The sequence below is a fragment of the Heptranchias perlo genome, chromosome 5 (assembly GCF_035084215.1).
Source record: "Heptranchias perlo isolate sHepPer1 chromosome 5, sHepPer1.hap1, whole genome shotgun sequence".
Taxonomy (NCBI): Eukaryota; Metazoa; Chordata; class Chondrichthyes; order Hexanchiformes; family Hexanchidae; genus Heptranchias; species Heptranchias perlo.
In genome coordinates, this window is record NC_090329.1 from 43,267,798 (window position 1) to 43,283,528 (window position 15,731).

The 15,731-nt window shown below is 41.0% G+C and overlaps 1 protein-coding gene across 2 annotated transcripts in view; it reads right to left on the bottom strand.

The window, feature by feature from the left end:
* The window catches only part of nbas (NBAS subunit of NRZ tethering complex), a 293,872-nt gene that overhangs the window by 181,366 nt on the left and 96,775 nt on the right, over nt 1-15,731 (bottom strand). For both annotated transcript variants that reach the window (XM_067984290.1, XM_067984291.1), the window contains exons 27-30: nt 12,282-12,344; nt 6,258-6,380; nt 3,635-3,737; nt 1,222-1,451 (exon numbers count right to left, since the gene is read on the bottom strand). In XM_067984290.1, the coding sequence (XP_067840391.1) occupies nt 1,222-1,451; nt 3,635-3,737; nt 6,258-6,380; nt 12,282-12,344 (519 nt within the window). The remainder of the gene's footprint in view (nt 1-1,221; nt 1,452-3,634; nt 3,738-6,257; nt 6,381-12,281; nt 12,345-15,731) is intronic.

The following is a 15,731-nucleotide window of genomic DNA, read 5'->3' on the forward strand; positions in this document are numbered from 1 at the left end:
AGAGGGGAAGATCGGGGGGGGGGGGAAATGGAGAGGGGAAGATCGGGGGGGGGGAAATGGAGAGGGGAAGATCGGGGGGGGGAAATGGAGAGGGGAAGATCGGGGGGGGGGAAATGGAGAGGGGAAGATCGGGGGGGGGGAAATGGAGAGGGGAAGATCGGGGGGGGGGAAATGGAGAGGGGAAGATCGGGGGGGGGAAATGGAGAGGGGAAGATCGGGGGGGGGGAATGGAGAGGGGAAGATCGGGAGAGGGGAAGATCGGGGGGGGTGGCAATGGAGAGGGGAAGATCGGGGGGGGGGGTGGCGGGGCGGATGGAGAGAACAAGATCCGGGTGGGGGAGATCAGAGAGGGAGACATCAGGGGCTGAGAGGGACATCGGAGAGAGAGAGACATCGGAGGGTGAGGGAGACATCAGAGGAAGGGGGGGGTGGGGTTCCAGATAACATCGGTGGAAAGGTAGATTTATTTTGTTTTTCTTTTAAACGATGTACAATGTTTTTTATTTAATTTATTTACTTGATTTTTGCCTGATCCGGCCCTTCATGCCTTGTTTCATCAGGATTCGGGAAGCCCGCGTGCACACAGGCGCATCTGTGGGAAACCCGGAACTCAGCGGGTTGAGACCGGCTTCCTCACCCACTGGGATTTTCCCGATTTTCGCAGTTCACCCCGCCCCCGCAATTTCATTTGAAAATCCATTGCTTTCATGGGTGGAAAATTCTAAATATACCTGTAACATAGCTCGGGAAGGAGTACTTTAATGTGGACTTAATTAGTCAAAATTTGTTTTTAATTCAGTACTGATGTTTTGTATTATTATTGTTTATATGCAGCCCATGGGGTTCTACTACTTATAACTAAGTGACTCATCAAGTCAAAACATTTGGATATCCTTGACTTATTGCATGTTCCATTGCTTATGAACTTCTGTGCACAAGGCACATGCAACAATACTATCTGGGAGTGCTCCACAGCAGAAGCAGGAGAAGCAGAAGGTCAAGATTTATGACTAGTATCTCATGTTGATCATTTTTGGACCGTTACAGAATATTGAAGTTCAGTTGCAGCAGCAGCTTTTGCATCACCAGCATAAACATGTCTGATTTTAACATCAGCATATCTTGCGGTGCTGCACCAGTCATAATCTTAATATACATCACAGCTTTTTTTTAAATGCAAGTCTTAAAGCCAAACACATACACAATAAATTCATAGATTACCTGGCCAAATCCATGCAATTATCTGTCAAGGTGGCCGATGAGTCAAAATATTCCCTGGCAGCAGCAAGAACCAATTTGATGCTTTTCTCATAGTTGACCTTCGACTGTGCCTTGCTCCTGGAAGCAGCACTAACAGGCAGGTCGATGGATATGCTGCTGCAGTGCATCATTTGCCCAGCCAAGCGGATATTCTCCAAACGACTAGAACATAGTAGGCTCTCGGTGAATATCTAAAAATTGAAACGTCTGGTTATGTTAAGGGACCTGGTATCAACAGGCAGAGATTCAGAACTTTTTACTGAGGCAAAATATACTAACTCTTAATCTTAAAACCTGCAAGTACCAATTTAGATCATTTTATCAGTTAGACTAAGTCTTAAGAATATACAAAAAAAAGTAATAAGGTTGCACTTTAAAGAAGTTGGCATTAGGGGTAATCTCCTTATGTTCCTAATAGCAAATATTTCCACAAAGCACCAGTCTTCAATTTGTTTTGGATACTGTGACCAAGATTATCTATTTTATTTATTAAAAATGGGTACGTGACCACAACATTCTATTGGAATTGTACCTGTAGGTAGCGCTGTTAGTCTCACGTTATGTGACTTATTATAAAAAGTGGAATTCTCCCTATCTTTATGTGACAGGCAGCTCAACTCTCACTCCCCACTCCAGATATTTGGAAGTGGCAATTACCTTTATTATTTTCAAGAATCCTTCACCAAATGATCTCTGAAACCCTCCAGTCAGCTTAAATTTTATCAAACCGCTAAATAATTTAGATCCCTCATATCCCTGAAGACAATTTTTCAGCCAAGGTGGCAAACAGCAGCAGGAAGAGCCTCCAGAAGTGAACCCCCATTTAACCAGCCCCAAAGAAACTGCAGTGAACTTCAAAAAGACTATTGTGATCGTGAAGCACTGGGGGAAAATCTCCCAGGTGTCTGTCCCAAAAAGACCTGCTATCTTATAACACCACACCTCCCCTTTTGTAAGTCATATTTGTTTTTTATATTGTAAATGTAGCATCTTTTCCAGTTGAATGTTTACAAGGGAACCAAAGTATTAGTATCAACAGTACCTGAAATGGTGCACTTCAAATGTAACTGTTGCATCCTTTCAAGTTAAATGTTCTGCATGGAAACTAAATGAATTTGTGCCAACACTACTTGACACTGTGTACCTTAAAAGTGCCTTCTGAATTGCAACATGACTTTCTACTGTACAGAATATTTCCAGGCCATATTTTTGTTCCAGGTATATATTTGTTTGATCAATGAAAAGTTTATTTTTGAAAAAAAAGTTGTTCTTCAGATAATAGGGATATATAGCTGTGTAAATGCAGGTTAGATTACTTACCTTCAGTATGATGATCGTCATTCATTTGAATGGAACCAATCATCCATATACAAATGAACATATCATCATTTAAACCAGAGAAATCATAAGACACTGTTTCCTTAGGAATTTCAATTCTGATGATTTCTTCCAGTCACCAATGTACATAGGGCCTCATTATATACACACACCTTAGTTTCTTTTAAAACAATAAAAGCTGCAGTGAAACCAACTTATTGTAATGAGGCCTATACATACAAACATACACATCCATGACCTCCAGGAGAGAGAGAGACATGCAACTATAAGGGAAACATATGAAGCATGAGAATAAAGAATACTATGTCAATAAGGTACATGATATTACTTTACTCAGCTACCTAATTCTTTTAATACAATTCAACTTGGATACATAAATGTTTAGGTTGCTATCTAAACACATACCACCATTCAAGAGTCTGGCACCAAACAGTAGCCATGTGGCCATATGGTCCTCCTTAAAATCTCACTGAACAAAAGGCATTGTTCTGGTATCACACTTCACTTCGTAAGGAGGCATCAACATAACATGAATTGATGCAAAGGGAATAGAAACAAACACAAAACAAAAGCTAAGTTCCAGGTGCTCAAAAAGGATGGGGAAATTGAAGATCATTCAAAAGAATGATGAAAACTTACCAAAAGTTTGCAAATAAACACAATCATTCTTGCTTATTTAATTTCCACATGGAAATAAATCATTCCCAAGGTACAATCCCTAAAGTGGGAACGAGTGATGGGGGAAGTCACCAGAACTGTATCCTGCCTGATTTTCCATCCCACCTGCCCCAGATACATCTGAAATCTGGTGGAATGGAAACGGAAGATCCTGCCTGCAAAGTGCAAGTACCAATTCAGATTGGGATTTAAATTTACGTCACTTAATCATAGAGCTCTGCAGCTAAACCTCCCTTTACCTTCAGACTATTTTTAAATAAGCATAACTTTATGAAAACAACTGTTTTGCTTGTATTCAAAAGATCCCAATCACTTCCAGATTCTGACTGGACAAGTTTCTATGACGAGAGTGCTTTACCTCATAGCAGATATTGAAGTCCAGGCACTTGTAGACCGTGCGTTGCATTTCCAACAGGTCTTGCAACAAGCCTCTCCATTCAATCTCACTTACAGGTGGGTTCCTGGGTGCACAATGCAAAAGAGTCTACAATTACATTTATTTTAGAAGATTAATTAATTAATCACAGGCAGAAAGAATCACTGGTCCCATTCTCTCGGGCACAAAGTTGTCAAAGTCAGAACCTGACTTCAGCTCAAATGTAAAATTGTCACTTGTATTATAGTGAACTGTAATATTCCAATGACCATGTGATACAGAAGGGCACTGAACAGCTCACTGAAACTCCTCTCACTTGGTTCCACTCTCACCTATCCAATCGTAGATAGAGCATCTATGGCATTGACTTCTCCTCCCAGCCCTGCACTGTTACTTCTGGGAACCCTCTCCTTTTCCTCATCTACATGCTGTCCCTTGGCAACATCATCCAAAGACATAGGGGGTGATTTTAACCCCCAAGAACGGGTGGGCTGGGGCAGGAGGGTAGTAAAAATAATTGAATACTTCAGTAGGACCACATCCCATCTCCAACGTGCCCACTTCCGGATTTAACCCAGGCGCGTTAGGATGCTCGCGCACAACAGAAACCCAGAAGTCCCGTCCCCACTCAAAGCCAGCGGGCCGATATTTCAAGGGGCAATGTATCTCATTGTGATAGTTGAGGCAGTTAATTTTTTGTGTATTAGAAATGAAAACTTAATTTAACTTCACCTGTTTGGGTTTCCCATCGCTTCTTTCTCCTGACGAGCATCAGGAGGTGAGAAGGGCCAGGTCCATGAGTTGAGTGCCTTTATTGCACTGCTTGTGGGCCAGGATGAGCAGGAGTGCTTCATCCAGGCCTAACAAGGTCACCTGGCGTGACTGGACCCCGGCGATCGGCCGACCCCACCCCACACCTGATGGTGGAAAACCCCCACGCCCCCAGTGGCAGACCCAACCTCCCCCCGGCCGAGACTCCTCCAGTCTTCCAATCTTGTGGCGACTTCCTCCAACCTTCTGGTGACCCGATCACCTCCGCCCCACAATGTCCTCCACAGCTCCCACCCCCCCACCATGGCTCCCTCCTCCTCTCCTCAATCAAACTGGCTGTCAGGCGCGAAAGCTGGAAGTAAATGTATTGTTCTCAAAGGTCATGATCGCAGACTGTGAACTGCCAACTTTACTTCTCGGTTTCGTGCCCGATTATCTCCCACCCCCCCCGCCTCCATGTAAAAATCATGCCCATGAGTCAGGTTCCATATGTACAATGGCAAAATCCAGTTCTACCTCTCCACCATCTCTTTCAACCACACCACTGCCTCTGAGTTGTCAGACTGCTTGCTCAACATCCAGCCTTGGATGAGCTGCAATTTCCTCCAGTTAAACATTAGGATGACCAAGCCATCATCTTCAGGCACCGGCATGAACTCTGTACCCTTGCCACCGATTCCTTCCCCCTCCCCAGCCACTGTCCTAGGTTGAACCAGACATTTTACTCATAACCTCTCCATCACAAAGACTGCCTACTTCCACCTAGGTAACATCCCCACCCCCACCCCTGCCTCAGCCCATCTGTTGCTGAAACACTCATCCGTGCTTTTGTCACCTCAAGACTCAACTACTCCAATGCTCTCCTCGCTGGCCTCCCATCCTCCACTCTCCATAAACTTGAGCTCATCCAAAACTCTGCTGCCCGAATTGTATCCCGCACCAAGTCCCGCTAATCCATCACCCCTGTCTTTTCTGACCTACAAATCTACATAGGTAGAGTTTCTGTTTGCCAGTTACAGAGCACGCTCTCTCCCTACAGGGGCAAAGCCCACTTACGCAAGTGCAGAGAGCTTAGATACAGCTTGGTCAAGAGCCAAGGCTTAGGGACTTCAAAGTGTGCAGAATATTACTGGAGCTTAATCACCTAAAAGCGTGCAGTTTACCAGCACAGTTTACCAGAACTGGTAAACTTTGAACTGACTCTCCAGTCAGTTAGGTATGGTTTGCAGGGTTATCTGGAGTAAAGGGGAAAAATCCCAACTCCCACAGATCTACTCCTCAAGATTAGTTAATGAGCTAGGCGAGCTGGTTAATCATTAACAATGCTGTGGAGTACTGTGGACCTAACTGGCTCAGTTATAGGATCACAGAGACTGCCAGAGAGTTGACATGGTTACAATCTTCCATCAGCCAGGTCATCTTGCAGCCACCTCCATGCCAAGGTGATCTTGCTCACTTCCCCTAAAGGAGGATAGTCACAAGTTGGTCAATTTTGTGTTTCATGGTTTTCTCCATCTCACTAGTTCTGTCATTGTTTCTTTATGGAAAACTTGAGATTTGCTTAGTTTCATCTTAGTTGTCCCCATCATCCGTCTGCTTTATTCCATTGTACAGATATATCAAGTAAAAAGAAAGTGATACAAGTATTACCAATATATTCCAGGAAAGTTTTCATATTACAAGCTTCTGCCTTCACCAAAATATTGGCTTTTAATTTAAATTTACTTTTATTGGCTTTTAATCAGTTAATTTGGTGAAGATAGAGAGGAAAAATCCTTGTTGAAATTCTTATCTCTGAATTTCATTACTAGATTGGAATTCGACATATACTCACTTGCGCCCAACGTGTCTGGTTAGCCGCACCATAAGCAGACGTGCATCCTCTGGGCTTGACTGTGTGTTCTTTATAAATGAGATTGGTTTCTGCAAACCATGCTTTTCAAAAATTTCTGCCACGCTAAAGTAAATAATTAAAAATAATCAGTAAAAGTAACTCACAGCTTAAAATGTAGCTGTCTCTTGCAGTGTTACTCATGGACCACAGATCAGAGACAAAGGAGCAAGCAGGATGAAGAATTTGAAAGGGGAAATGTGAGTGGCATGCAAGGACCAAGGCTCAATGAGAAGAGGGGCCAGGAGGCAAGTGGTTGGGATGGGGTGAGGTGGAGTGAGGGGTTCCGGGAGTATGGAACCTGGGAGCAGAGATGGGCCAAGCATTGAGTGGACCACAGGCAGATGAAGCAACAGGTGACCCTCAGGTAGGTTGGATTGGAAAGAACAATATGGCTATATTATGTGTTTCTTCGAAGTTGATTTTCATCACCATTTGTCTGTGTAACCATGATATTGGTTAACATCGATTTATCACTGATGTTGCAAGGATTTTACAATTAAGCACTCTACAATCATACACAGACACAAAACTTTTAATAGCACAGATTTTTAAAATCTTTATAGCAAAACAGGATTTGGAATTACTTTTCAAAAATTCTATGCAACAATTTGAAGGATGTACAGCAGAAAAAAAATGCCACAGTATAATGTTCTTTTGTTTAAAAGGAAATTATGATATTGTTACACCTAGGGAAAAAATGTATAAAAAATCTTACTGCAGAGGACAAGCTTGGCTACGTATTTATAGAAGGCAGCCAAAAGCTAATCTCTTACAGGAACAACAATTTTATGTTGATAATTCATATATTATAAATGTGAGTAGAAACACAGCTCCACTTAAAAATAATGGCCATACAGAGAATAGCAAAATCATATACTGCCCCAAACGACACATCAATAGTGTAATAACACACATATTATTTTCAGTTAGAGATCACATATAAATCTTCCCTATAAGTACCTTGAGGATGAACACAAAATAGTTAACATAGTAAATGATCACTTCCTGGAAGTATTCACTCAAGAAGACACTAGTCGCATTCTACTCATCATAACAGGTTCTACAATTACAATTATTTTGATATCAGTTGCTTGAAGGGATTAACATACCAATGTATTCCCAAGGCTGGACAGTACATACCCAAGGGTACTAAGGGATGAAATCCACAAAGTTCTGACAGTCACCTTGAAGGGGTCAATCAACTTTAGTGGTAATATATTAGTGGCAATATATTGGTGGTAATATATTGAGCTGGATTGAGAACTGGCTGGAAGGACGCAGGCAGAAAGTAGTTATAAATGGATTTGGATCTGTTTAGTGACCAGTCACCAGTGGTGTCCCGCAGGGATCAGTGTTGGGACCGTTGCGCTTTACTATTTTTATTAATGATCCAGATGTAGGTGTTGGGGGTACGATCTGCAAATTTGCAGATATCAAGATCTGTGCGAGTGTCAGGACTGTAGACGACGCTCGACTGCTTCAGGCAGATCTTGATGTGTTGGGGGACTGGGCTCGTAATTGGCAAATGATGTTTAATTAGGACAAATGCAATATTATGCATGTGGGCAGGACAAATGCTCAACATACATATGCCCTTCAGGAAAAGGATTAAAGCAGGTGGAGAAGGAGAGAGATCGGGCGTTCTAGTGCATAGATCTCTAAAGGTTCACGAGCAATGCTATGAAGCAATAGCTAGAGTGAATAGGGTGTTGGGGTGCATTTATTGGACAACTGACTATAAGGCAAAGCATACTATTTTGTCCTTGTACAAGACTTTGGTCAGGCCTCAGTTGGAATACCTTTGGAAAGGGTGCAGAGGAGGGCCGCTAGACTAATTCCCAGCTTAAAGCATCTTAGTTATCAAGATAGGCTAAAAGAGCTGGGACTCTACACTTTAGAGAAGCACAGACTTAGGGATGGTCTAGTTGAGGTTGTGGACGCCGATTTGCTGAATTCCTTCCATTTCTGGCTGGGGTGAAGATCACCTTTTACAAAAGTTGGATAATGTAATGCAATGTAATAGAATTATCAGGGCCAGAGAGATCTCCTAAACTAGTTTCGATTGCCAAAGCGGAGAGGAACTTCCCAGAATTTTTTCCCCTAAATTGGCCTGGGTTTTTAATCTGGTTTTCTCCCAGGAGATCACATGGTGTGGGGTGGGGAGTGTATATGTTGTGATGTACAAGGTATCACGATTGTGTGGGACAGGCTGGATGGACCAGAGGGTCTTTTCCTGTCCATCATTGTTCGTATGTTCATATGTTTGTAATAGAGGAAGTCCCACCGGATTGGAAACAATCCAACAGGGTACCAATACATAGTAAAATGGCTAAATGTAGGACTGATCCAGTTAACAGGACAGAAGTGATGTAGGAGGAGGTACAGTAAGTAGATGAACAGCAAAGACCAAGATTTTGCAAATAATACAGGTAAAGGATATAAAAGATGAAACGAGAAACTGGACATTGATGATAAGGGGATGGAAATGGTAGACGAGTTAATGCACTTGGGAAGTTATGTGCACAGCAAAGATACAAGAAGAATGAAATTAAAAGGTACATTGTCTTGCTGGAACTATTTTTGACAGACTGGAAACCACTCAAAGAAGAGTGTCATATAATGTGATGTGAAAAGTAGTGTATGATGCTGATATCTAGCAGCCAGTTCTGGTGCTGAACCCTGATAAAGGTACAGAAACTGAGGTGGAGGCTTTTGGAACATGCTGTGCATCAGCTGGGAGGATAAAGTGATCAACAACGAAGTAATGAGCATAATGTGTGCAGTAGTAGAGTATGTTACAGGAGATTATAATGGACAGGTCATGTGCCATATAACTGGAGAGTACCTCTAGAAGGACCACTTGGATGGCCAAAGCTGGGATGCTGAGACTGCATATGGGAAGACTTGAATGGCAAACATTGGTGGTGGGAGGGAGGGAGAGAGAGAGAAAGAAGTAAAAAATGTTATGGTGAGTTCTTGTGGAGCCCATAGCTAGCCTGGTACAGAAACTGAAGGACATGATTGCATTTACAGAATGTTCGGTCACGAAACAATGCATATAGCTTGGCAGGTACTGTCAATTCCACTAACACAAAACATGAGGCTGTTATGGGCATCACTAAATAAAACTTCCTTTCAAGGGGAGTAGTCATAAAATATCAGCACTGCAATTGCCTGTAACATATAAAGTTCAAACTTTGTCTTACGTCCATAGTATTTGTGTGTCATCAGAAAATGAATTCCACTAATTGTTCAAATTGAAATAGGTACAAAGCTGTAAAAAAATAAATAAAAAGGGAAGCAACTTCTAGAATTTCAGATCAAACTGAATGCTTGTGTACCTATGTATATATTACTAAAAATCTTGCCTATGGCCCAGAAGCCTTACTTCCTGTTGTCTTGCTTGTTGGTCATGCTTTTATGGCAACATTTACAATGTAAAAATGTATGGCAACATCTAAAATGCAATTTTGGTATATCGTGACTTAATTACAGGCTCTGATTGCTAGATAGCACTGTGGCACAAGTCTCTCTGAATTCCTTCAATACCCTCCACCATTTTAATTTTTTTACTTGATTTGCAGGTGTATTTTGGGCTTTTCTCAGTAAGGTGACTTTAACTTTTTATATTTTAAATTGAATATTTTCCTCTTTCATGACTTTCTCTCCCAGCTTTCCCAGTTGTCCATCTCCTTCACCCATTCGCAAGCCTCCAGGTGTTGTTCCCGCTTGCTCGCCCTAATGTCAATCACCTCACCTCACTTCCGCCCCATCAAGAATGCCACTTCATTTTTTACTGCTCCTAACTTCTGCTGGCCTACCAAGGCCGCTCCTGCTACTATTGGTGTTTTTTCTACCATACACCGTAGTCACAGTCAGTCTGCTTTGCTCCGGCTTCTGTCCATCAACTGCATTGTGACCTGTGGCTCATTCGTTCTTGCACCACCATTTATTCAGCCGCTTCCTCCCAGCTCAGCCCCCTACCTGTTCCCGGACGCTGCAGATTCTGCCCTGCACACCATCCCCCCCTTCTACTGCCATTTCCCCCCCTTTCCCCCTACCTCTCTCATCTGGCCTGCCCTGCTTTGCTCTCAGTTCTGGCCTACCAGCTCTGTTCTGCCCCACAGACCGTCCACCCTACGGCTGCTGTGTCCACCCTACGGCTGCTGGGTCCACTGCTTGCCTACCGTGTTCCTGGACCACGCTCCCACTCATTTTTTTTTTAAAGTCACAAACATAAAACAGTATGGCATAAGGAAACACAACTAATCAAATCTTTATTGCATATCCTTCAAATAAGTGAATGTAAAGAGCTGGACTGAACAAAAGTAACTTTGCCGAGTTTAACTGAACTAATGTCCAGGCAAACATTAATATCAAATGTAGAGATCAGCATAACTATTTATTATGGGACACAGCAATGTCTCAGAAAAGGCTGGCCATGCTCTAGAAGTCAACACGTATTATGTTTGAAGAACAATTTCCCCCCCTAAAATATTTTCCCAGATTGGGCGCTGAACATCTCTGGTTCCTAACAGTGTTACGGCTCAATCACATAGGAGGCATACTGGACTATTATAGGAAGTCGGTTATTTCCTCTGTCTTTCCATAAGGCCAAGCAGAGACTAGCAAATACTCTCAAGAAGACACCTAAGCGCTGACCTGAATTTGCAGAGCTTTCTGTTTAAGATTAACTCACATCAGAATTTCAATCTGACAATTTTATCAGCGACTATATTTTATTTAATAATTTTTCATTCTGCACTGTTACAGATTATAGATCTACAATATATTACATGTCTTGCATAAGACATGCACTTCCTTACTTCCTATGTCATGATATTTGAGTAAGGATCTTTATAATGACGAAATTCTGTCAATATTTAGAAGGCAGTTTCATGCTGAAGTTGTATTTATAATGTGAAGGAAAGGAAAAAAGGAAAGGCTGCTTGAACTCTAAAGGGGAAGTATATTCAGGTAATTTCCCCAGTAGATTATAGGTAATATCTTACTAAATGTGAGGGTTGACACAAATTGATGACTCAATTGTTCTTTACTCAAGAGGAAACTAGGGGCAGTTCAAATTTTATATGGCTGAAGAATTTACATTGTCCAATGTCACAATATAGGGCAGTAAGCACACATTAAGCATTTTTACTGAAAGTTACCTCACTAGTCAGTAGAGTGCAATGAATCCAATAGAAATTAAATGCTTTCTATTTTAGCAATGGGGTCAATTTATGCTAACAGCAGTGGTCTGCATATGAGTCAGCAGCAGGGGGAGTTGAGGGAGATAATTACAAGGTGTATCAATATTTTTTGCAGAAAGCAAGTTGTACATTCCCCTCTGTCTGTCTGTCTCTCTCCCTCCCCATATGAAATCCAGAGGCATGAATTACTACAGGCTGACAATAAATTCATCTTCCTGTAATTTGAGTCCATATTTTGAGAACCCAAATAATTGTAGATTTTCCATTTTAGCCTCTCTCAGGAAGTGAAAGTGTACGTTAAACTGGTTTGTGATATGGTGGAATGGAGTGGACGGTCTCGTTGTCTGGATTCATCACAACTTTATTCCTCCCCCACCTTTAAAAAAGCTGAAATGCTGCCCTTCTAGCAACAGGATTCTGTTGCCACTCTGCAAACAGGAGATACGCATGGACTTGATTCCAGCTTCTAATGAGTCTGCTCCTTCCCAGATGGTCATCACTGTCAACATAAACCTCTTTTTGAAGCTCAGAATAGCACTGTATTGCTCAAATTCGAGAGGGATAGTGAAAAACACACACAAAATAGCCAGTCAAGTATCCTGTCACTATTACTACCTCAGAATAGGGAGAAAAATATATATACATATTGTATTGCACTTTATTGCTGGCAGTACACCTCTTGCAACAAACAATTTCTTATCGTTAGTTTTGTTTAAAAAGAGGAAGTACAATTCAGGAAAAAAAAAATTTCTACCTCAGATGTTGTTCCAATAAATCAACCTGATCATGTAGAGCTTTTGTCACTTCGGTTTCTTGACTGTAATAAAATCAAAATGGAAAAAAGTATAATTTTTTTTAACCTGCATTTAACACGCTGACAATGTCTAGTTTTGACAGGTCAATCTGATTGTGTCATTAGGTAGGGCTCTAATTGATAAAACATTGCAAAAGGATTACCTAACTTATACGGTCTTGCTCATCTTTATAGTATCACCTTCCACACACCTCAAGATTCTGATCTAATGGTACTCTAGGAGGGAGATGAGACATTTTTGGCCCCAAAAACAGATTTACCTTTGCTGATAAATCCAATTAAAATGGAAGATTGAAGATTCCATCTACCCTGTGATTTGTTCAAAGTACCCTTAACATCACCCAAAGGTTTTCATCAGTGAGTCGAAGTGTAAAATGCATTCTATTAACTGATTGAGTTAAACCATATCCGATCAAAGATTTGCCAAAGTATGAGGCCCATAAGAGACAATTATTGTAACAAAATGTATTTGGCACTCATGTAAAGTAAGTGACATTTAACTTCTGAATCATAGGAAGCTGGATAAAAAAGGAAGAAATTATGATTTCCCAGAGACACAAAGAACCACAGGAAGAAATTTAGAATGTTTCAAGTGGTTATATGCTTGTAAGGTGTGACAGATTTTACAATCTAAAGTTGGAGTTCACTAGTTCCTAACAAAATCTGGTCAATAAGTATAAACACTCTCATCGGAAATTTGAGATCACAATAATTATGTTACAGTGTAGGGTACAGTAAGCTGTGTTAAAACAAGACTAAAGCATCATTGAAGGAGCCCATGGGATATCTTGCTTCAAATCAAGAAATTAAAATGTGTTAGCTTAATGAAGAATTGCCTACAAGAACAAGAAAGGCTATTGTAGCTGCAGTATATATTTCACCTATAGGAACAGAAGATGCAGTTTGTGTAACAGTGATATCAATGGCTCCGTGCTCTGATACAAAATTTGGAACATATCCGTTGAGGCTAATTTTGGAGCTGTAAGAATTATTTGACTTTTCCATCAGAAACAAAGAACTCAAAAATGAGGAGGAAAGGAAGGAATGCATAGAGATCAACCCTTCTGTGAAAACAGGTCATCCAGTTCATGCTTGGCAGACTTGGTTACTGAGACAACAATGAGCACCTTTTTGCAGCTGTAAAGAGTCAAGCTCTCAGACAGACTAATTTTCTCATAAGAGTGTAGGCCTGGAGTTTTCGCTTTGGGTGCAATCAGCATTTGGTGTAAACTGCAATAGAGAATTGCGCTGGCGCATTTTATGCTGGGTTTCCGCTAAAATGCATTAACATAATCACAAACGTGAAATCTGCCCCGAATCTGTGCAATTCAGGCAGCTTAACGTAGTGTAATCGTTTATTTACTTTTTGCATTAAAAAATATTCATTGATGTATTTAAGAGTGGCAACCTGGTGCAGTTATAATGGCCCAGAACTTACTTACCTTGGGCGCCACTCCATAATGGCGTCCATCCTGACCGCCGTCGAATCCATCGGAGCAAGTTTGCAAACACGCACATGCGCATTAAAACCCGGAAATCGCGAACTTGCTCTGATTGGTTCAATGGCGTTTTGACTGTCCCGAATTAATTACGTCACAATCCCGAGCCAACTACGTCACAATCGATACAATTAAACACAATCACCAAATGATCGTAAACTTACCCATCTGCCCAGCTGGAACGAAGATACTTACACCACGAGAAGATACGCTTGAAAATACCAGCCCTACACTACCTTTTAAAAGCGCGGAGACTTATAATGACTGCAAAACAAAAAAAAATTAAATTTTAAAAATGTGTAATTATTCCTATTTTAATATTTTTTATCATTAAAAAAATTTAAAAATAAAAAAATTATTATTTTTTAAAACTTTTATAAATTATTTCCTTGCCTTTTTATAATAAGGTATGTTATGCTAAATTTTTTATTTAGACTAACATAGGGAATGTCACTTTAAATTTATGAGTTTAACTTGCCTGCTTGTGGGCGGGGCTTGCAGTCCCACATGGCCTGTACTGATATCGGAACGCACCACTGAGGAAGATCTCAGAATCCAGCAAATTTACATCGTGGACCATGCAGTAAGTACATTCGCACTTTTTATCCGCAGGATGTGCGGAGAGCCTTGCCACGTCGGTCGAAGCAAGTTCTGGTCCATTAATACAGCTGAAATCGGTTTATCACTAAAAATAAGCATTTTTAATAAGTGTGTCGAGTTCTCCATGTGAGTAACCTGATTTTAAATCACTGAAAAGGACTCAAAAAACTATACTGAAACATTTACTACTTTTATTGGCGTACACTAGTCAGTTTCTTAGTAAATTAATACGTTTTAATATTTTAAAACGCTTGGACCATGCCAACGAGTGCCTTTGCGCCTAAGAAAGCTAGCTTAATTTTAAAACCCTCCTCAAACTGCAGCAGGCTGGCACCGTCGGTGGAAACTCACCGTCCTCGTTGTTTTGAGCGGGGGGCATGGCCAGTTTTGTGGCAGAAAAAGCCAGCGCAATCTAGCCGAAATTCTGAGCCGTACAGTCCATCATGGATGCAGAATGAATTAAGCCAAAGAAATAATCTCTACACTGTTTACTCTCCACAAACACTAGATTGAGAGCATTACTATAGTTTGATGTCAATTATCCATCAAATTTATTGCTTCGCTGATCTATCTCAGTGAGTGAAAAGCACATATATATAGCTCGGAATTTCCTAAAACGTCATAACCGTCAAATTACGCTGAAATTTACGCTGATCTTCTCGTCTGTGAGTTACGCTGAAGTATCCGGAGAATCTCATTATCATATGCCGGAATGCAAAAATGGGCGTTAAACAGCATAATCAATTGGGGAAGAAAGTGCTGAACTTTTCTAAGTCCCTCATTATGCATGAAAATTTTTGGAAGACATCAAACCATGCACATTAGGCACAGCATGTTTAAGAAAATACAAATCGTGGAAATTTTTCAATTTTTAATGCAAAACATTCTGATGAAAGGTGCATTCAAAGATACAGAAGATACACTGCTGGTTTCAGTGAGGCGAAATAAAAAAAAGCCGCTTAAAGAAACAAATCGCCATACAACACCAGAATTAAGACTCTGGGTTCTGTTGTGGGTAGGTTTTATGCCCATTCAGAACTGAGGTAAATACAAGAAATTCATGCAAGCTGCACTTTTGTATTGGGGGGGGGGGGTTGGCGCGGTGGAGCTAAATTAATGGGCAGTTTTGGCACAGATTTCACAGAAATTGTGTAAAAGATACAGAAAATTCAGGTGAAGCATAAAAATAGCGCATGTCACTTACCGCAAACTTTTGCACTGAAATTCAGCATTACGCCATACTTAATCCGTTGTTTTGACACAAGTTTTGAAGAAGTTCTGGGCCATAGAT